The sequence below is a fragment of the Astatotilapia calliptera genome, chromosome 16, assembly GCF_900246225.1.
Source record: "Astatotilapia calliptera chromosome 16, fAstCal1.2, whole genome shotgun sequence".
Classification (NCBI taxonomy): Eukaryota; Metazoa; Chordata; class Actinopteri; order Cichliformes; family Cichlidae; genus Astatotilapia; species Astatotilapia calliptera.
Window position 1 is genome coordinate 19,973,532 of NC_039317.1, and position 23,048 is coordinate 19,996,579.

Consider the following 23,048-nt stretch of genomic DNA (forward strand, 5'->3'; position numbering starts at 1 on the left):
TGTCCAGCATTTGAGTTCCTAACCTCACCCTAACGCTCCAGCAGATCTACAGTAGTATAAATTTGAGGTATTAAGCAACCGTGCACAGAGAAGCAATGGGAGGAGGTTGAATGCTGTCTATGTGTTACTGAGGCTAATGTGTCTCACAGTAGCCTCTTTTCACAGCAGGCATTTTGAATTGTCACAGTCAAACTGTGTACACTGCAGTTATGAGCCATGCTACCTCCACGATTAAGCTTATTCAACACACTCGCACATATTTGCAATCTTCATGTTTTTTTGGGGTTTTTTTATTGAACTATTCAAACAATTCTTGTCTGCCTCAAAAGAGGACAAATGGCCTTTAATGTAACGCTTACCAGAAATGTACCAGAATAATTAACAAAATGCTTCAACAGGGAATACAGCATCTAGCCATGTCTGATGCACACACATAATACTGTTATTGACATCTCATATACAGTTTGAGTGGAGAATGAATTTTAAAGTGTAAGTGAATGTCACATAACTATCCATTTGTGAGTTGTGGCATATCTTTGGAGGTGTAGCATTAAAAGTAAACCCAGGTCTTTAGCATTTTGCTAATACTCGTTACTGTTACTCGTTCAGGAGTATGTCATCTTTAACACTGACATCAAAGAATGTCGTAGATGTAGAATAAATGTCCAACTACAGTCTGCAAACTTATTTATAAAAAAATTATAAATAAATAACATAGAATGACACAAACATAGGAGAAAACACACCCCCAGTATGCCAGACCACTGTATGTTAGAGTAGCATGCTTACACCATAGAGTGAAAGGCTTTCATTCACTGGTTAAACAGAGAGTGGGTTGTATCAATAGGAGTGCTTTGATATTTCACTGAGTGCAGTTTGATGTAAATATATAGATGAGGAGAGTAAACTGTCGAAGGAAATTAGTGAAGAATCAATAACAAAACTGCATTTAGCTAAATCTATCCAGAACTTCCAGACAGGCGATGTTGTTCATGTACCCACCACACACACTCTCTCTCACACCCTCTCGTACGCTCTCACACACAGAAGAATTGATGATGTCTGTAGCGTGGCTCCACTCTTGTGATATCAGTGCTCGTCGGGATACGGGGCTCCTATCAGGTAGCCGTTGGTGCCATGACTTTTGTTTGTCCCATTGGTGGCGCTGGTGTGGTGCTTCTGATTTGGCGGTGGGCTGTCATCCTCATCGGAGCTGGACTCTATGTCGCTGCGGTCGTCTTTAGACACCTGCGGAAAAGAAAGGGGCGGCTGGAGATTACCTTTTTTTCCTCATTAAAATTCTTATCTGTTTCATTATCTGAGGCAGCCAAGCATAACGGTGTTATAAATGGCTTTTGCATGTGAAACGGGAGCTGCCAATCAATATCAGGCAAAAAATAGAAAAAGAAGAAGAAGCTATAACATCTATTCGCAAACATGAAATACGGAGACCTCTGGTTTGATTGCTTCTACCAGTTCAAAACACACATTTACCATGCTTATTACCGTATTAATATGATTATCATATCATTTCTGAGATAATCTGCCACACTGATTTAGAGAAAATACACGGACAATACTGATTTTTTGTTTTTTAAAACAACCTACTTTAATGTTTTGCAAGCTTTTATTCAAAATACACATTATTATTCATAGATTCAAATTTAGTCAAGTGCACTGTCATATGAGTTAAACCATTTTCTCTTCTGTTTTTTCCTTCGTAGCAACCCGGAATTTTAAACTCCTGCAGCGCACACCTGCATCACAAAATTTACAGGGATTAAAAAACTGATTCACAGCGTATTACAATTCATGATTACTGTTTATGAACCAACTGTGATGCTGTGTGTCAGGAAATCTTTTAGCCTCATCCTTTAGATAGTTACCTCGGTGCCTGAATATCAACTCTTTGCATGTGGTAGGAAAAGCTGCTGTGCTGGAGTTTAATGGCAGTATATACTTATTACAGTTCTTTTCCTCAAGAGTCAATAAAATAATTGTGCCTTTTTAAAATGTTTAGAGCGCTGTTTAATTTTCTCAGGATGTCAAAGGATGAAATAAGATGGTCTGCTGGCTGATCACATTTTTTTAAATAACAACATTTTTGATTTTCATTTTTAAAGATGAAACAATCTATTAATTATCATGAGACATGGTTGTGGACATGAGGAGGATGAGAATACCAGCGAGGTTTACCTTGGTGCTCACACTGACAGTAAACTGGATTTTATTAAAAACACAGAAGCCCTCTACAAGAAAGGTCAAAACCATCTCCTTGAACATCTGCTAGATGGTGCTCAGGATGTTTTATAAGTCTGATAAGTCTGTAGTGGCTGGTGCCATCCTGGGTTTCAGAGAGGAGGATGCTTGTCCAAGTTACCAGCAATATTGGACAATCCTTCACACCCCTCTCCATCTCAGGCTGGCCAGCCCACTTTATAACTCCTCCTTATGACACCCAGACTATTTGCATATACATAGTATTGTTTTAATAAACTTAATTTATCATTGCACTTTGAGTACCCTATTTTGTCCTCATTATTTTATATTTTACATATTTTTAATAAAGTATTCAGATTTTACAGAGTTTCAATTTTCTGTCTTTTATATGTATATTTTAAGCGAACATCTGTAAAAAACGAATTCCTTCTGGCTTTAATAAAGTTTTCTGATGACATCCACAGACTAGCAGCACAACTGCTTAAAAGTAATTCTGAACTTTGACTTTAGAACAGCATATAGCAGTGGCAAAGTTAAGAGCTTCTACCAGAGGAGATCTATTGGATAGATTTGATTGACTAAAGCTGTTCAGATGTATTCAAATATGAGTATTATATTTTAGTAAAGGGAAAAAAATTATTACTGTATTACATTTTAAATCCAAAAACTGTAACAGACCTTAATTTGCCACGTTAAAGCTGAGGCTAACAGGAACGTCATCAGTTTTGTCACTGGTGATAAAGGAAAGCCTTGGACATTTTAACATTTTGATGGGAGAATCAAGGTGAGCAGCAAATAAAGTAACACAAACGCCAAATCTTTAAAGGATGGGATTCAAACTGCCGACCTTACGTTATGTAAAGTGAGAGCTCAACAGCTAAACTGCCAGCACCAATGTGTCTGTGAAGGTTCTCAGTCATCCAGGTCATCGTAGTCTAAGGAGCTTGGAAAGAAAAGCGTCTGGACTTATTTGAGTTGCTTGAAGACGCTTCACCCAGACCTCTACATCGGAGAGACCAAACAGCCACTTCACAAGCGAATGGCACAACAGAAGAGCCACCTCCACGGGACAAGACTCAGCTGTCCATCTGCATCTAAAGGTCAAAGGTCACTCTTTCGAGGATGCCAATGTTCACATTTTGGACAGAGAGGACAGATGGTTTGAAAAGGAGTGAAAGAAGCCATCTATGTCCACTGTGAGCGACCATCTTTGAACAGAGGCGGGGGTTTACGACACCAACGTTCTGCCATCTATAATCCAGTTTTGAGTTCCCTTCCCAGACACCTTAACGCCCACTCACATCCTGGGCCATCTGACCTCAGGAAATCACGTGATAGGGTGGGGCCAGGTTTCACAATGAGCTCACCTGAAACCCTGGTTGATTGTGACCCACACCCACTTTCACACCTTGGCTCATGTGATTAGGTAGAGGATCATCAGGGAGTCCTTTGTCCTTTGGGGGGAAACTCCCACTGGGTTTAAATCTGGGACTCCCCACCATTTGACCTTAGAACTGAAGAAGCTTCTTGGATGAGAGGTGAAACGTCTTCAAGAAACTTAAAGAAGTCCAGACGCTTTTCTTTCCAAGCTCCTTAGACTGCCAGCACCAATTTATCTGTTGTCGGTCTCAGTGATCTTGACACAATAGGGACCATGTGCTGTGAGATTTACTGAAAAAGCTTAAAAACCTGTTGACATGATGGACTTAATGTTCTTAAAAAGTGATTCAACAGAGGCCTTTCATGCTTCTTAACAATAGAAACACTCGCCAATCTGACATGGCAAGGTTTTCGAATCCACTAGAAGATAGTGAACAAAGAGATTCATGTTAAAGTTTAGCTAATTTATTCGAGTGGACGGGAATCGCTAAAACAACACAATTTACTAAGCTCTTCCTACTTTTGGTGCTTTGATGACAACGGCACCAGTTAAAAAGTTAAATGACTTAAATGACCACCAAACCTAATTGGATCGATTGTCTAGGGAACCCAAATGTCTGTCCACAATTATGAGTGAATCCATCCTCTAGAGGTTCAGATATTTCTTAGGAAGTTGCAAAAGGGTGGTACAGGAAAAGCTAGGGAGTTTTCCACCTCAGGGACCATGAATAGCATGAATAAGAAGCTTTCAGCCAGTAACCACATTAGCTGCAAGAAATATGAGGAAAAACTAAAAGTTGTACAAAATGTCATGTACTTACATGTAACGGATTCCACTTTCCCACCTTGAATGTTGCAGGTTAGCATAGAAAACAGAAAGAGAAAGTCAAAAAATGGCCCATCAGAACACCATACACTATTTATAGATGCACTAGCAGCACAGCAACCTAGATACAAAGGTAAGGATTTTGCAAAAGAACTGGGTTTAGTGACTCACCTTTCCTTTGGAGATGGCTCTGCATGCTGTCTTCACTATGAGGTAGGACCAGAAGGAGTGGAGCAGCTGCAGCATGATCAGAAGCAGGTTGAAGACCCACCAGGATGGGTAGGGCCCTATAATCTCCCAACTCTCAAACAAGGTGGTGTTTAAAATCCTTCCATAGCAACAGAGGGAGACAGAGAAAATTAACTTGACATAAAGAACTAAAGCACACCCCCTCATTTGGTGAATTAGGGCGTGTCCTGGGGGCGAGTACACAAAGCCAAAGGAAGAAAGCTCTGCTCCAAACATATTGTTAAAATCCAGGTGTTTCATGAAAAGGGAGACAGAAATGTGAGTGTTTTATTTATAGTTCAATATGAGTAGAGCAATAATTTACAATTTAATTGAAGTTGGCACTGTAAGAAAAATCAGTGTGTTGCCTAACTTCACATGACACACGATTGAAATTTTAAGGGTCTAAATTTAACCCTGGAACAATTCTTCCAATTCGTTCTGTGAATCATCCTCCAGATACTGAAGCCATGGCAACAGCTTTACAGTAATGACAACTTTACTACGGGTGTGGTGGGGGCTGACTAAAATGTAGCATATGGGAGCATTATATTACAGTATGAACAGAGGGCAGAGGATGTGGGGGTGCCGGCTAAAAGCTTCTTTCTGGAAAAAAAAAGACTTTACTGACAAATATTTCTCAAAGCACTTCTCCAGAAAGCCCCTAATTATCGAAGACAATCTTGATTCTATAAACTCAAAACAGCATTTTTGTGCTGAACAAGAATCGATGGCATCTCAAAGAAAAGCAGACGGCTGCAGCTGCCTGACTGGAAAACGAAATTACGTCTCTCTTCACTTGTGAAAGGTGTGATAACGCTGTGGCTACAGATGACTGTGGAATGACTTCCGTGCGCACGACTAAAATAAACGTATTTATTTTATTTTAGTTTTTATTTTGGATTTATTTATTTATGACTGCAAATATCAGTCAAAAAAGGCAAATAATAACTGCCATTCACAAAGTTATTGAAGAAATTAATTCAAGCTTTTAGAGAGTAATTAAATCTTTTAAACATTTAATTAATCTTCTCTTCTCTCTGTTAGAGAAATTTGGATGGATTAACTCCGCTTTATAATGACGAATAAATTAAAGGTAAAACACCTAAAAAGCAGCGCCACAAAATGATGAAAGCTCTTTTTGAGTGGAAATCACTTTGATGTTTTTAACAATCCCATCAAACTCTAGACACAGTTTTCAAAGATAAACCAATAACCATAATGATCTGCTTTTCATTTACTGATAGGTTTGGCTTTCTTTGAGAGTTTAAAGCTGTGGTATCCATAGTAACTATTACTTAGCAACACAAATTCAAAGAGATTCTGTCTGAACTGCAAACTGTTGTGCAGAAAAAGAAGAAAAAAAAAAGCCAATGAGATCTTGATGGCTAAATTTTCAGAGATGAATTGCCAAAATAAGCAGAGCAACTCAGGCATCTGCTTAAAAAAAAAAAAACGTTCCGCAAGTCGTGTGAGCACATGCATGCAAACGCAAAAGGCTAACACACCTGCCCTGAAGCCTGGCTTTAGAAGGATGCTAACTATGGTACACAACAAAGAAGCAAATAACACTCACCAGATGGGGTAAACTCCCAGCCTGGAGCTTATGAAGAGAATAGCAAACATTGCAAATAGCAAGTTGCACAGTATCTGACATTTGGCATAGTTGGCCATCTTGGCAGCCTGGGGTTAAAAAAGAAACAGAAATTAATGTAAATAACATAAAAAAAATGGAAAAAACTCATGTTTCCAGTTTGAATTAAAAAAACACTACATTAAAGTGTGTTAAATGTGTGTAGGTTACATCAATGCTGAAAGAGCTGTGTGGGAGGTGAAGCCTGTTTTGCACATAGTGTAGTTAGATTAGGGTACTAATGTGCAGATAAACATGAAGCCAAACAAAATCCTCATGTTCAACATTTGTGGAAATTAAAAAATAAAAAAAATGAAAAAAATCAGCCATTAGCCCATACATATATACAGCCACGTCCCCGGTGACGCTCTCCCATCCCTTCAGCTCTTGCTTGTTGTGGGGTCTACTAAAGGTAGAGATCAGGTGACTGATCACAAGATCAGGTGAGATGAGATGACTGGCAAGGCTATTCTTTACTCTGAAAGGCTCTTTCAGGTTGTTTTCACTGGATGCGTGGGGTTGTTGTCTTGCAGAAGAAAGAAATCCCTTCAAACGTGTTTGGATGCATGCACATTGCTCCTGTGTGCCCCTACATTCACCCTTTTAGTTCGGTCAGCAGTAAAAGTATTGATTAATGCTGGCATGCCAGTTCTGCTGACAAATGTAAGGGAGCCATAGCTGAAGCACTAAAGTGTTTTCTCTGTGCTTGCTCTAGACTTACCTCTTTGAGTGCTTTTGACCTGGTGTGCAGGACTTTTTCTTTAAATTAATAAACTTGTTATCAATAGGTCATACCAGGTCATTGCTTCACTCAGGTTTTGGTGTGTCAGGCATTTTTTCTTCTTGTGTTTTACCATTTAAACCAGGTGTTGATTTTGGCAAACCACATATGTTCATTTCTCTTAAAAAACAATGTGGTCCTCTAAACCTAATCCTGCTCTTCATTTAATACTGATGGACACTGGTCAAAATGGGAATTGTTACCAAACTCAGTGAATTTGTACATAAACCATGAAATGAACCACAGTGGTCATGTAATATCCAAGACCTTTATATTTGGGATCTCTGTGGCTACATCTTAACCATATTCTTTGAACTGTTCTTATTCCAGGGTGGAATGATGGGTGGATCTGGCTTTCAATAGCTTTCCTAAAGCCCCGACCTCAACCCTATTGAAAATGAGTGGACTACACTTAAAAGAAACCCGACCAATTGAAAAGAACTCTACCAGTTTTGCTACGATGATTGGTCAAATATTGGCCAGAATTATGCCTGAAGTTTGTTGCTGGCTACCAAAAGTGTTTAGCTGAGATGCATCTTGCTATGGGGACATTTACCCAAATATCAGTGAATAATATATGAATAAGTTTGACCCTGTGTGGATGCGAGAAGATCCAAAATAAATGAAAACTTGTGCACCCAGTTATTGGTTCTTTAACGTCATTAAATATGTATGCTTTACAATCATTCCACCCCAGAAAGAAAAGAGATCAAAGAAATCATTAAAAGCCCAAAATTACTACAACATTCATGCCAATGATGAGTCTATGTAAACTCCAAACAACAACTGTAGTTTTTTCATTCATTCTTTTGACTTTTTAGTTTAGTAGCCAGCTTTGTATTTCAAGTTGAATGTGCTAAAGAACAAAAACGACCACAATACCTTCAATGCAATGCAATTTAGATCTAATCTACACTGTATGGACAAAAGTATTGGACCACACCTCTTCATCTTTGAATTCAGACATTTTCAGTTTCATTGCCACAGGTGTATAAAATCAAGTACCTAGACATGCAGTCTGCCTTTACAAATATTGGTGAAAGAGTGGATCGTTATAAAGACCTCACTGATTGTGGCACGGTGAAATTTCTTTGCTCTCAGAAGAAATTTCACAAGCAAACTCTCAACAATCAACTGTAAATGGCATACTTGCAAAGTGGAAGTGTTCAGGAACAAAGCCACAAAGTGGCTAATGACATAAAGTTACAGAGTGGGACTGCTGAGATGCACAATGCATAAACTTTGCCACTGTTTCACACAAAAACTATGTACCGTTTGTGGCATAGGTTTCTATGGCTGAGCAGCTCCTGTAGGTGTAATGTGTAGGCAACCCAGTACTTTTGTTCATATAGTATATGCATAGAGTTGTTGTTACATGGTATGGTGTGTTGTTCATACTGTGTAGACTGTGTTTAAATCACTCGACCCACACACCCATCTATCCATCCACAGTGTTTAAGTCTCTCCCCGGATCCTCACCTCTATCAACACGTCAGCTGCATCGTGCAGACACATGACCAGAGTTCCCACTCGTGCCATGTTGTTCACATAGGAGAATACAATCAGAGAGATTGTTGCCACATGGTGCAGGAACATGATCAGGAAATCCTGGGGAAACAGCATCCAGCAAAATGTCACATAACTATAGAAAGAAGTTTTAAAATGTTACTGCATGCTGCACATATTACAATTTATGCAAACAAAAATAGCAAATACACCCCCAGCGCCCAAGCATTTATCAACAGTTTCTGCAGTAGTGTGTTTAAAAAAAACCAAACTAGATATTCACACATCCTACTATCTCAGGCACAGCTGTGTCTCAAAAAGGGAAGATCCCACTGAGAAAACAGTTTGCAAGATCTTTCTTTTTACAGTGTGGTGTAGTGTTGGAGGAACTGGGCCCTGTGTGCTTCTTTATCTTCCTTAAACATATCAGGGCTGCAGTTTTAAAACATTTAAGTGTTGAATGAGGTTTTAGAGTTGAAAGTGAGCTAAAAGCTATGTTTCTTCAATACAATCCCTGCTGTAACTACACAACTAACGATATTGGTATGAGCCGTTAGGTTTTCTAGCTTTGAATAGAGCTCCAGATGACTAAGCGGCAGGACCGGGGACAAGGGGGGCATTCCTCTAACAAATCTTTAGCTACTGAATCATCTGAGGATGGCAGCTTAAAGCACCCAGAACCAGTCCAAAGTGGCAAGTGAATGAGGAGAGAAGATGAGCAGGAAGAGTAATGATGCAAGAGTGAAAGCAAGGCAAGAGTGTGCAGGGGGAACATACTGAAATTGGCAGGGGATGCAGAGGACCTCCTCAGCGTAGTGCTGTGCATGAAAAAAACTGAAAGGAGAAACAAAAACAGACAACATGCCAACAGTCAACAAAGAGATGACAGAGTGAAGGCATACACAGCATGGCATCGTGAGGGCTGCTGCTTGCTGCTGTGAGTGCAGTGAGCGGAGTGTGTTTGAATAGAGGGCAGAGCTGGGATGGAGTGGAGACAGGAGTACGATCATGGCTGGAAGGCATGCAAATTGATGCTTAATGAGCCAAAAGTGTGGCCATTTTCATAAAAAAAAAAGATGAAGTGGGATGAAGATGACTGAATGCTTCCATGGACTGACTTTCAGCTTAGACACAGACCAAGTTGGTTCTTTAAAAGAATGCACAGCAGAGAATAAAGGGATTTTTTTTTTTTACTATTATCTTTTTCTTTGTTATCTGTCGTACAAATAAAGCTACAGTGACTGATATATACAAGTTTTAAATCACTCAGCGTACATGCATTCACACCCTGTAAGCCTAAACCAATTTCTGATCGCTTTAAACGCTCTGTTTCAGACAGTTTTTTCTACTGATGAATCTGTATGATATCAAAGCGAGGTGCTATACACCCCTCCTGTTTATGAGAGCTAGCCAATCCGAACAAAGGAAAAAAGTTGGCTTAAATGTAGCTCCACAGACATATCAGCTAAAATGGCTCGTTTCAGACAATGGGTGAACTGAGGGGTTGCGCTATAATCCAGGAGAAGGATTATTTTGAAGAGCAAAGATTGCTATCAGCTTTAGTAGAGTTAAGTCTAGAAAAGTGGAGCTGGAAATGAGCATAGGTACACTTTAATAGACCTGATTATTTGTGAAAGCAGATTTTACATTAGGTGAGCTGCCTCCAGAGTCCTGGTGCTGTGCATGCAGTTTCACTGTTGTAGCTGCGCGATCTGTGCCAGAAACCTGATTTGTTCTATGTACGTGCAAAAACCTTTCACAATAAAACCACAAGACATATGCTCTGTGTGACTGCAGTAATCTCAGAGTAGTATACAGAAGTGTATTGAAGCTGGCTCTAGGGTTTAACCAAAAACTTGGTCCTAATAGTTAAACAGAAAATTTAATTTCATCCTTTTTGTGTTTTTGTGAACAATGCTAAACTATAAGACGCTAATAAAATAAAGGATTATATATTTACCTATTAAGTACACACACTTGATAAACAAAAAAGCAGGTAAAAAAAACTGCTTTAGCTGAGTAAAATAGCAGTTTGAACCTAAATTAGCTTAAGCATTTATTTTACATATTAACTATAAGACATATTTGTTATGATTTTATATAAATCATAACAAATATACATTTATTAATTTGTGTACAAGAAAGTCCACTGCATTAGAAAAAAGTCAACCTCAAAAATATGAGAAAAAAAGACTTATTTACCTGCTTGCAGATAAGCAAAATATGTAGCCTATAACAGTGTTTTTAATAATATACGGATCTTCGGTTATAGTGATTTATTGCAACACTGGGAAGAAAAAGATTTTTTCCTTTTCCTTTTTAACTACTGTCTTGACTGCCAGTAGGTGCATATATCTCAGCACACACATCAACACAAATCATTTTGTCAAATGTGACACATTATACCCTCAGTGGTTACTTTATTAGGTACATCTGTTCAACTACTCGTTAATGTAACTATCTAATTAGCCAATCACATGGCAGCAACTCAATGCATTTAAGCGTGACTTTGAACAATGGTTGTGGTTCCAGACATAGTTGTAGGTGCCAGACACGCTGGACAAAAAAAAAAAAAAAAAAAAAAAGATATCCAGTGCTTTGTTGATGCCAGGGGTCAGAGTAAAATGACCAGACAGCTTCAAGCTGATAGGAAGGCAAAAGAAACTCAAATAATCACTGGCTACAACCAAGGTATACAGAAGGCCATGTCTGAACATGTAAGACGTTGAACCTTGAGTCAGATGGGCTACAGCAGCAGAAGACCACACTGGGTGCCTCTTCTGTCAGCTAAGAACAGGAGACAACTCACACGGCCTCACCAAAATTACTTCCTGCTACAACATTTGGACCATAGGGTCAAGATTTGGCATAATCAACATGAAAGCATGGATCAGTCCTGCATTTTATTTATGATTCAGACTGCTTCTGGTGGAGGTGTAATGGTGTGGAGGAGTTCAATATACTTAAATGGCCTCCACAGTGACTGGATCCCAATCCAATAGAGCATCTTTGGAATGTTGTGGAATGGGATATTCACATGAATGAATGTGCAGCTGACAAACCTGCGGCAACTGTGCGATGCTGTCATGTCACTATCAACCAGACTCTCTGAGGAACGTTTCCAGCATGTTGCTGAATCTTTGCCAAGAAGACTTAAGGCAGCACTGAAAGCAAAAGGAGGTCCAACCTGGTACTAGGAATGTGTACCTAATAAAGTCACCTTTAAGTTCAGTCATTGGCTGAAGGGATTATTTAAATGTAGTTAATCAAAGTTTTTGTAAACTAGTCAGAATAAAGTGTTTCGGCTTCGTGTTAAAGTTTAGTTAATTTATACAGTGATGATACAATCAAACTGATTAAAACAGACTAAACATTAATCACAAAAGGATCGGGATGTCTTTTCTGTGATAGTGCTACTTACACTTGCATAAGAACAACACGTTTTTCTAGATTCAAAACAAATAAGTAAGTAAATAACCTTGTTCTCTTTTGCCTTCTAACAAACAAATGATGATTTGTGCCACTGGACATGCATGATGTGTGTTTTTTTTATGACATGTGCTCATAATTACCTTCCTCCTGATGTCTGTGAATTGGGAAAACAGCAACGACAGATAGAAAGACAGCTCCAGTATATAGTAATAATGGATGTCCACAGTCAGTGGCTGCATAAACACACAAAGCAGCAGAGTTAAACTAAATATTTGATAGGTAGTAAATCCAGGAATGCTGTAACATGATCGCAAAGGATGGGTAAACATTGCAGAGTAAATGTTTACCTGGTAAGGGTAGTTGTACCAGCACTCTTTAGTGTTCCATAGCCATGGAGTCTACAAGAGATGAGAACAGTATGTTTATACCTTAGACAAAGAAAATCAAACAATATAATAAAAAATATTATTAAACTTTGACTGACTTGTTGAGGGGCAATGATAGCAGTAATTCTTTGGCTTATATAAAACTGAATAAATGCTAAATTGCTATGTTCTGCTCACACCACCATAAGACAAAAATCTCGAGTAGTGACGTAAAGATGAGAAGAGTGACGGCAACTGAGATGCTAAAAAAATGTGTTATAAGCAAACAGTGACCCATCACTGGGGCTGAGTTTACGTCTCCTGCACTCCTCTCCAGACCCGCTCTATTAATAAATCCCGCAGAGGCTGGAGCCTGCAGCAGCGGCTGCCAGGGACTTAACTATTTTCACAAAGTGCTTCGTCATGCAACTTGTGTCTGTGAGAGATTTATCCTGCTCTGTCTCAGCCACTGCTGTGATTGTGTTAATATACGGATTTTCATGAATTTATGCATGAACTCTATTAAACCTATCTCGGTCACATATTTCAGTCAAATTTGCTTAACTGGCTTGTTACCATAAATGTATGAACTCTACAAAGTGTGGCTTATTGATGTGTCTGCTGGAATTTCAGGCTTTTTAAAGAGGAAACACCATTTCAACCCCTAAACTACACATAGTAGGCTTAAGGCGCTGCATACATGCATACATATTCATGAAGGTAAAAATATCTTTTAACAGGACGTGAAAAATGGTCAATATGAATATTATCATTACACGGGTATAGTTTTAGGTGTGGTAACCCTAAAAGTTAAGCTAAACATCTGGTTAAATGGTATATGTCATAAAAGGGGCATTTAAAAAAAAAAAAGCCATGCTTTATTGATAACACACTTACACTACTCACCGTAGGAAAGCCACAATTTCCAACAATGACAAAGTCACTTAATTAATTAAATAGCAGTGATGACCACTTTAAATGTCATCATCTCAGTTATTTCAAGTCCTTGTTTTTGTATAAGTAGGTGGCTCTTCTTACACGGGATAACACGACACACAACAGAAGCTCCTTTGAACATTGGCTTCCAGCTGTTAAAAACTACATGTCACTATAGTAACACAGAAAACCCCCTGACTGATTAGAGGTCATTTTTATTCCTCTACTGCCTTCCCTTTTCCTTTTTTTGTCTTTATAAAATTAGTCACTTTAATTCAATTTTATCATGTACCGCTATACTTTAAGTGGTTTAGAAAATAGCTTCACATCTCACAGATCCATATTAAATCCAGCTCCTGTTACAGAAACTCTTTAAGTAAAACTTACCTTTTTAAGGAATCGTACTCCGTAGGTAAATATGTATAAGTAGAATGTAAATCTCCACCTGAAACAAATAAAAAGATCATGACTATAGACTCATCTGATCACAAAAATCTTTAGTTTTTCTTTTGGGGGTGTAACCTTAAAAAAATGTGTTTAACAGCAGTGGATTTCAGTTTTGGTCTAGTCTGGAGCAACACTAGTATTAAAGACAGCCTCCTCTAGCTCTGCAGTGCACACATATTTGCAGCTGTTTATATTTATCTTTTTTTTGCACATTGATTTCTGTTTTCTACAGAATCCAAACAAAACACATTCTGAGACCATTTTGAGGAGAATAATGACTTGCATCCCAAAATGTTTTCCAGAATCTGATGTAATACCACTCGTGCTGTATGCTATTTACTTTGTTTAATCCCTTGGTGCAACACGCTGTGGCACACATTGTGGCTGTTATGCCTGTAATTAGGAACTGGAAGTGGCGTAAGGTCTTCTTATTCAACTCTGCAGTCTAGGGCAAATCAATGAAAATAAGACGTCACTGACTTCCCTTGTGAGGTCTGGAGGGGGGAAAAAAACACTCACTCTGTCCATTCCCAACCCTTCTCTGCTTTATGTAACCCTGCACATAAATTACAGTAACCACAGTTACACAATGATCGGGAAAATCATCACGAGGTCTGACTTCGAGCTTACAAGAAGGAAACTGCTTCAGCTGACACATCAGTGATCAAAGATGTGCTTATAAAATACCTCCTACTTATCCCAGTCATCAATTGGGAGGAATGATTCAAGATTGGCCCCTTAGCAAGCCCCCTATCCAATGCAGCTTCCATAGTTGTGCAAGCTGCATTACGCCAATTATTTCATTCGTGTCTCTAAATGGAGACAAATTAGCCCACAAGGAGAAACTGTGATGACTTCATTAAATATTTCATTCCTCTGAGATGTCACTGTTATCTTATAGTATCCTTTTTAATGCATCTCCGCACACCAAACGGGTGACAGCTGGACAGCGATTTCCACAGTTTTTTTTTTAGAACAGCAGTAATATTTGGTTAACTTAAATAAATAAAAAAGTAAGGCAAAAGCTGGCAAATGGATTGAGATTGATGCAGGGGATTTCTAGTATTTCTTGACTTTTTACACCACAATTTACATTCACAAAGTGCTTTATTCTAGATATACAGATCTTTTATCTGTTACACACACATGCGCACAACTATGGATGAACTTTCACCCTCATATGAACTAGACTGACTCACTCATCTCGTGAGCCCAATAGACAGTCAGTCTAATAACACAAACACTAGTTATTGTGTTCAGCTGATTACTATAAGTTACTATAGATGCCTGAGTGTAAAGGTATGTCTCTGCATTTTTAGATTGCATAAACTCTTTTGAATACAGTTGTATAACTCCACGAATCAAACCAGAGGAACAAAGCAGAGCTTGACTTCTATGACACGGAAGAAAACATTAACTGACAGACGATGTGGATCCTGTCATGTGAAACAAGCATTTGCATACTTTAAAGCTTGCGTGGTGTGGTTGTTTGACCTCAAATCAAACACCTTTGGACAGCTGCAGGCCCTGAAACTCCACGATTCATAAACGCTCAAAAAAAGAGAACAAGGTAAATCCACATCGGCTCCTTTGTGCAGGAACGAGCTGTTACTCGCGATGAATACTAGAGGAATTATTACCACATTGATGTGCTGCTTGTGGAAGCCATCATTAACTGCTTTTTGTGTCTGATCAACAGTATTGTAAGAGCAAATCAGCTGGACGAGTCTACCTGAAACACAGTAAAGACTGTTGCATGGCAACTGGTTGATGAAGCCTGCAAGAGTCTTTTACAAGTGCTACTGAATCACTGCTATATATGTGCAATCACAATGACTCACAAATGCTTCCTTTGAATAGTTTTTTTTTTCCTGTCGTCAGGCACCGATTGAGTTTTGTCATTATGAGTTACACTTTTTCAAATTGATGATGACAGTTGAGCAAACTGGCACCTTTTAAAATTTAATTATCTAAGAGCTGCTGTGTATTTGGTGCACTCGATGGAAAAGCTATTAGCCAATTATACTTTTAACTAAACAATACTGTGTATCAGCTGTGGTTAATAGGATTATTCTTATGCAAATTTAGGCATAAAAACTATAGTTCATACAGCACATATGCTTAAGGTAATGCTCGGATACAAACACCGTCTTTTTATAAGTGCTTAATCACGCTTTAATAAATTGTTTTTTTTACGTATGATGAAAGGCTGGATTTCAAATTTAGACAGCTCAACTAATCACGGAGAGCTCAAATGCACCTGTTTAGACAGGACATTGCTTGAGGGAGGAAATAATTGCAGGGGTGACTTTGATTTGATTAAAAACTCAGTAATGAGGCTGCTTTTATTCTGAAGGTAGCGCCTAGTGTTGGAATAAAATCATAAAAAGCAGATCGTACTGGCTCATTTAATTTACCTTTGTCACTTCTCCAGGTGGGAAGCCTGAGCACCAGCTCGCTGCAATTGTCTGCATTCATACTGTTCAACATAACAATTAGGCATGAGTCTCCAGCTTTATCAAAACTCACCAGTCAGGAAGCTTTGTCCCCTCATTGCAGTTAGATCAGCAGTAACAGCTCTGATATTATTCAGGTAGTAATAGGTGCACCGCCTACCTATGTATATTTGTCTACTTTGGTTTAATTACATAGACACGATTTTAAAAATTACTGAAATGAAAAAGCTTGTTAAGTGCCAGTTTGTTTTAACGTGGTGCCGGAACATGGCGAGCAGGCTGAGGGATAACGTGTGTAGCTGTCTTCTTTGATATGCACATGTAAATGACCCATCTCTCAGCTGCCCTAAAAGCATCTGCTGAGCACAATCATAGTTATTACTTGTCAGCTTGGAGTCTGGCAAACTGCTTCTGAAGTGTATGAGACTCCCACACCTACGTGTTGTTAGAGGGAAAGCAGTAATGAGGATGCTAGTAGTCTCAGCTGCTGATAATGATATATTTCTGGAGAGTTTAAATGCATCAATTCATTTTCGATAATCTACTTTTAATCCAGTTAAAAGTTAGGAAACATTTTGAAATGTTATTGACATTTTAGATGTAAATTGGACAGTCTTGCGATTGCTTCTTTTCTTATTACTTTGATTTATTTGGTTTTAATCTTGCTTTAATATGCTTTACCTTTGATTCATTTATTTGCAATTATATTGGTGCGGTCATTATGTTTTGCATCTCTCTCTCTCTGACTCCTGGTTTCAACGTGCACTCACTGCATGCATTCTTGCACGTTTGTATTGTTTATCCATCTGAAAATGATTTTGGTTAATTCCTCATCTAACAGTTTTTAAACTGTTAGATGAGGAATATGTAGTAGTTTACACATTCTCCTAACAATCAAAAAAAGCCCCGGTTTGCTTCCAGGAACTGTCAGGAAGGGCATCTGGTGTAAAAACTCAGCCAAATCGAACCCCTTGTGAAAGTAGCTTTAGATGAGGCATCGTCACCAATAATACCCACGTGAAAATTAACTGAAAACTAAACTATGTAGAAAAGATGGATGTCCTTTGCTGAAACTGCATTTTCAGTTAAAGACAGAGCTATCTGAAACCCCTGAAAGCAGAGTTGGATTTTAAAACTTTCTCTACAATAGTCAGTGCTGGTCAAAAACTAGACAGAACCGCAATAACCACCTCAGCTTGCCATTTCTGCACATGAAATCAGGATACAGATGCTCATGTGATTTGCTTTCTTTTGTAGTTTGCTTTAGGGAATTGCTTTTTTGTAGTATTTGAAACAATAGCATGCAATCTTAGGGGATGCTTGAACCATTAGGGTATCAATCAAGGGACTGCTGTTGAAAATTCGGTTTGGGTGATATCCAGATTCTGCCTTTGGAACATGGTTTGAAATGCTGACTTTAGGTAGTCTGACTACATTTCTATGTAATTTTGTTGCATAAGCACAATGTAAAAAGTTGAATTTAATGGGATGTGTTCAAAAGAAACTTGGCTGATATACATTCAGTTTAAACCAAGCATATTTTCCTCACTCCTATGCACTCCTATGTACCACGTGGTAGGAGGAATTTGTGCATTTCCAAAGAATACTCCGTGAATAATCCACTTCAATTGGTTGTAATATGGAAAGCAAAAAAAAATAAATAATTACTTGGATTTAGTAGCAGTCCATTTAATTATGCATCTAATATTAAGGGACACCTGACATAGATAATATAAGGTTAAAAATCATCATTATTTAATAGTATTAACTCTAGTAACAGACATTCTTTGTCACTGTCTTTAAAACAAAGGAAAAAAGTGGGTAATTTTATCCTTTATGATAATTTCTTTATTCTCAGTGAACGCAACGATGAAGAAGAATGGAGCAAGATGAGATCAGACAACTGGAGCTGTTGAGCACATCAAAGCGAGCTCCTGCCTCAGCCTGTAACGACCAAGAACTGAAAAGAGGAAGGGCTCTACTCCCCAAGTACACTGCAAAATCTTAATTTACTGTGAAGCCTCTTAGTCTGAGTGAGTTTTCATTTCTTTATGGATTTTCTTCCTTTCTATATAAACAAAGTTATTGCAGGTTTGTTGCTAAGAAAAAAAATAGTACACTTGCACTTGACTGGATGACTTTTTCTCTCTTTTTTTTGCAGTCTGTCTGGGTAACAAAAGCTGGGAGACAAAGTCCATGCAGAGCCTTCATTATTTTCAGACCAAATGTGTCTACTACATGCTCCCAGTCTGCATAATGAAAAGAACAGACACAAATTCGGCCATCATGACAACTGCGAGACAAAGAATCCTATCAGTCTGTAACAGCTGTGCATGAGGGCCTAATTAGAGCACAATCACTGCTAGAAGCACTGAAGCCAGCCTGTTTGGAGGACTGCACTGTGGGCAACTGAGACTCACAACCTGGACAAACTATTGCAAAGCCCCGTGTTGTCTGCTATCAATTATGCCGAGTGCAGATAACAGTTTCGGCACGGGTGTTGCTTTGAACGAACGAATGCCAGCAAAGCATGTACAAAAAGCCCTTACATATTTCATACAGACACAAATCGAATCTCTCTTTTCATTTTATTTTTTTTTTTGTGTTCAGATTCTTCTTTGAGCTTGTAACAGGAGTCCAGTAGTCTAATCAGCCGACAGTGGTCTCCTGAGTGAACAGCAGCCTCAGGCAGATCAGAAGATGTGAGGCTCCCCGTGTCTCAAACTGCCAGATTTGCTCTACCGGTGTCAGACATGACCCTGCTCTGACAGCGACACTCGCTCGTTGGCCTTTAACATCACACGCCAAGTAACTACCATTTCCCTGATGGCAAATGCTTTACTGCAGATTAGCCAGTTCTCTATTACAGACTGAGTGGGTTTGCTGGTTCGCACTGGGACTATTATCCAACAGCAGCACCAGCATTTATGTTGCAATCTTCATAAGCCGTGTAAGACACAGCACTGACTAACCAAAACTGAAGCAGCCCTCTTATAAGCTTTCAAAGGACCACACCAGCATTTCTGCTTGAATTTGACCACAAAGCTGAAATAAATGATCGCTGACTGATTATCAGTTGAAGACTCAACATAACACTAACTGGAAGAGAGGGAAATTTAACATAATATATCGCCTGTGTCCAGTGTGTTTCTCCTGTGCATACCTCAGCTCAGCTCTTGAGAAAGAGCCTCCCTCTCATCTTAGCAGGATCCCAATTTAAGATTTTAAAATGCTCTTTTTCTTCCCTTGCTGTTCTAGTCTTGATTTATTTGAAATAATTACTCCATGAGATGACAGTGAGATCCAAAAGAAAGGTTGATTGGCTTACAACTTGAACAGTATCAGGAGTTTATCTTAAATTCAATTAAATTCAAATCTCTTCTCCTATCTTGTTCTATGCTTGTCCGATTAATTCTCAAGTTGGACAGGACAATTTTGTTTCAGATCGAGTTATTATTTTGGTTCTCTGCTGTCCTCTGTGTCATTTCTCAAATCTCATATCTTTAAATTTGACATTGATTGTCAAAGAAAAAAAAAAAAAACTCCAACAAGGTGAAGATTTTAATGAGCATCTGTCACTACAGCCCTCAAATTTCCCCTTTACATTCCTGCCTCCATTTCCCTAATTTGTTTTTTATGAGTATGTGCACCCACACAATTTACCTTCAGTTCCATACCGTATGAAAATGAACTTGCAGAGACATGAAACAAGCTCGATTTTTAAAATCATTAACCGTGCCTGCTTTTACTGCTGTCACAGATGTGTTGTTGATAAGTGGTAAAACAGCGCAGCCCATTCAAATGACTACACTCACAACAACTGTGACCAAAAGTTAAGCACCAGTGCACAAACTCTGATGTTTACAGAGAAAAAGAAACGTGCAGAGGAAACATGGCGTGCAGCTAAGTGAGGAATGTCTTGATTATAGTTTGTCTTACATGCTCTCACAGAATCTGGCGAGAGTGCTGGGCTTCTCTTGGTTGCGTCGTTGTCTGAACCAGCGCTGGATGGTCCGCACATCCCAGTCGAGCTGCTTGGAGAGACCCTCCAGCCTCTTCTCATCTGGGTGCTGTCAAGAAAATATAAACACTCCATAGGTTAGATGTAGTTCAGTTATTAAGCTATAACTGAATGATAATTAGAAAAAAATGAAAACGTGGACAACCTTGGTTATAGCAGTGAAGACCTTTTCCAGGATGGCATTGGGTTGTGCTTTTTGCGGCCCGTTAGTCTGGATCTTCAGGCCCATGGCACATGGTCTGGCAATAAACCTGCAAAAAACAGATCATGACACCATTTACATATTAAAGGGCTCAGTCTCTTTTCTTTTATTCTTTAAATTAAGGACACTGGAGCAGTCAGTAATGCATACTCTTTCTCTGCAGGTGCTGAATAACAGTGTACTGTAAAGATCTTTTGACCACAAACGGTTTAACACAGAGGGGAAAAACACCTATGTGTTGAACTGCTGAAGTGTAGTATCCACGTAGTATTGATGAAGAAACAGTAAATGACGCCACAGTGTGACTTGTTTGTCAAGATGTGGTGAGAAAGTACACAAGAGTTGACAGTCAGCTGCTAAAGTTAACACGTGGCTGTCTACATGAACAAAAATAATAATACTGATATTAAAAACTCCCCTTACACAGACATATATTTCATGAACGAAAAACCAGCAAGTCAAACATCATCGGATCATTTTAACTTTGTTACTGAGCGTAAATGAGGGCTTAGTGTGGAAATGTAAGGCCTCACTCACTACTTTGTAAAGAAACTCTCATGACAAGCATTGCTGTGATGACACCATCGTGGCTTAACGGTCAGACACATGATCATGCAACATGCAAAACATCACAAATAGAGCAGTGAAAAAAACCCCAAAACACAACCCCCCACCGATAAGATGGGTTAAAGGAAACGGTTTTTAGAACGATGGTTTGCAGAAATTATGGTTTGGGCTAAGAGGACGGTGAGTGGATTGGCCAGGTATGGTAACTTGGCCGCACAGCGTGTGCATGTGTGTGCCTCGACAGATGCATCAAATGCAGACAGCGCGTAACGCTGCGGCCCTGCAGAAAGAAAGATGATCACCCTAGTGATTTGTGGGCTAACCAGACAAGATGCCATTGTTTAGGTACCAGACTGACACACATGGACAGAGGGGTGTGCTGCATCGTTCGCCGGAATATTTCGACAATAGAAGACCGTATCACAGCCACCTGGATTAACGCATGTGCGCGTCGACCCACCTTTCGAAAACCAGTCGTATCATAAAGATGCAGAATGCTAAAGGACAAGCCAGATAGAGATCCTCGGCTTGCGGAAACGTTGCCTCATCTGTGTTTTTTAAGTCAGCCCAGGTTACATTGTGAGGGAGCCAGAATCTCTCATTCCAAAACCACGCCAGAATACCGGCCATCTCCCTGCAGCAGACACTGTGACCGGGTCGAAAGAGAAATGATGGCCCGCTGTATCTAGGAGGTCTCTCAGATGCGATCTGACGGCACAGGCTCTGCTGATGATGAGATATCCGTGTGCGATCGCCGTCCGTCCGTTTCCCCTCAGCTATTCCAGTGTAGGGAAGTAGACTCAATCAGCTCCTCTGCAACTGATTGGTGCGCTGACATGTCATGCAAAACAGTCAGCGCACATGCCGGGGCTATACCACGGCGTCATCAAGGTAAAGCACTGGGGTAACACTCAGCCTAACACAGTATAACTGATTCCCCTTTCATAAAATACAGAATGGCGTTTGCTTTATTTATACTCCTGTTTTATAGGTGTGATGCTTTTATTGTTGGAGAATCCTGTAGTAACCTGCCGACCTGGTGATGACTCACCTTCAGATACTGAAGATACAGATTTTTACTGTCAAACTCAAACTGATCTTTAATGACTTTTAGAAAGAAAAAAAAAAGACAATAAACATTGACACAGTGGAGCATGCTCCACCGTTTACCGCTGTGCTTGGTAAACTCTGCCACCTACTGACAGATTTCGTGTAGTAACCCTGATTCCAATAACAAAAAAGAAAAAAAAGGTAAGGCCAAAAAGACAAAGACATACTTAAAGCAAATTCATTTTGGTGGTCAATCAGCCAAGGAAAAGATAGTGGACAGAAGTAAAGAAGAGAGTGCAAGCAAGGTGGAGTGGTTGGAAATGAGCATCACAATGAGAGCAGCAAAAGTGAAATGGGAGATTTACAGGATGGTAGTGAGACTTTCTTTGATGTATGGTTTGGAAATGGAGACCAACAGGAGCTGGAGATTTTGAAGATGCTAAGATTTTTTGTTGGGGGTGACCAACAAAAATTATCTATGAGTTAGAGACAAAGACAAAGAAGGAGGGATAGTGGGTAAAAAAAATTAAAAAGAAAAATTACCATTACATATGTTAGAACAGCTTTGAATTGCTTTTGAGTGAGAAGTGGATCCACGCTGTCCCAGCAAAGTGTCTCCACAGCATGTAAGAGCCATCAGATTCTGTCTGGGGCCAGATCAATCCAATAGGGCACCTTTGGGGTGTGGTGGAAGAGAAGATTCACATCATGGATGTGCAGCCAACAAATCTGCAGCAACTGTGTGACGCTATCGTAGTGGGTAGTGGACGCACACAGATCAATAAACAGTCTGATGGCGCCATCTGCTGGACAGTAGTATGATCGTCACCAGCAGTTCTGACTGCATGTGACATATTCTGGACATATTACTGAAGTTACACACACGCGACGTCATCCTCACGTCAGTATTTTAACACATTCATTGCTATTTTAACTCAAACTCAATTTCCTTAATATATGTAATGTAACCATTCTTCTAGCAGAGGTTTTAAATTAGG

General features: G+C 39.3%; 1 protein-coding gene across 2 annotated transcripts; it reads right to left on the reverse strand.

Moving 5' to 3' along the window:
* Window positions 1-272: 272 nt before the first annotated feature.
* On the reverse strand, window positions 273-22,981 carry cers6 (ceramide synthase 6). Of its 2 annotated transcripts, none has more exons than XM_026145251.1 (11): window positions 22,594-22,981; window positions 20,377-20,482; window positions 20,150-20,280; window positions 13,695-13,752; window positions 12,354-12,404; window positions 12,147-12,239; window positions 8,548-8,676; window positions 6,231-6,337; window positions 4,598-4,754; window positions 4,422-4,445; window positions 273-1,248 (listed from the first exon to the last, which is right to left on the reverse strand). In XM_026145251.1, the coding sequence occupies exons 2-11, from the start codon at window positions 20,458-20,460 to the stop codon at window positions 1,090-1,092; spliced, it is 993 nt and encodes a 330-aa protein (XP_026001036.1). In that variant the 5' UTR covers window positions 20,461-20,482; window positions 22,594-22,981; the 3' UTR covers window positions 273-1,089. The 2 variants fall into 2 exon arrangements, with proteins under 2 accessions (XP_026001036.1, XP_026001035.1); XM_026145250.1 differs by lacking the exon at window positions 22,594-22,981 and adding an exon at window positions 21,461-21,854.
* Between the last annotated feature and the right edge of the window lie 67 nt (window positions 22,982-23,048).

Coding starts and splice junctions, on each gene's coding strand:
- cers6 (XM_026145250.1), bottom strand. CDS start 21,630: ATGGCCGGTATTCTGGCGTGGTTTTGGAATGAGAGATTCTGGCTCCCT. Junction 20,483..21,460: donor ATACGACTGGTTTTCGAAAG/GTGGGTCGACGC, acceptor TGTTTTTTGCAG/GTTTATTGCCAGACCATGTG. Junction 13,753..20,149: donor GCCAGATTCTGTGAGAGCAT/GTAAGACAAACT, acceptor TATTTGTTTCAG/GTGGAGATTTACATTCTACT.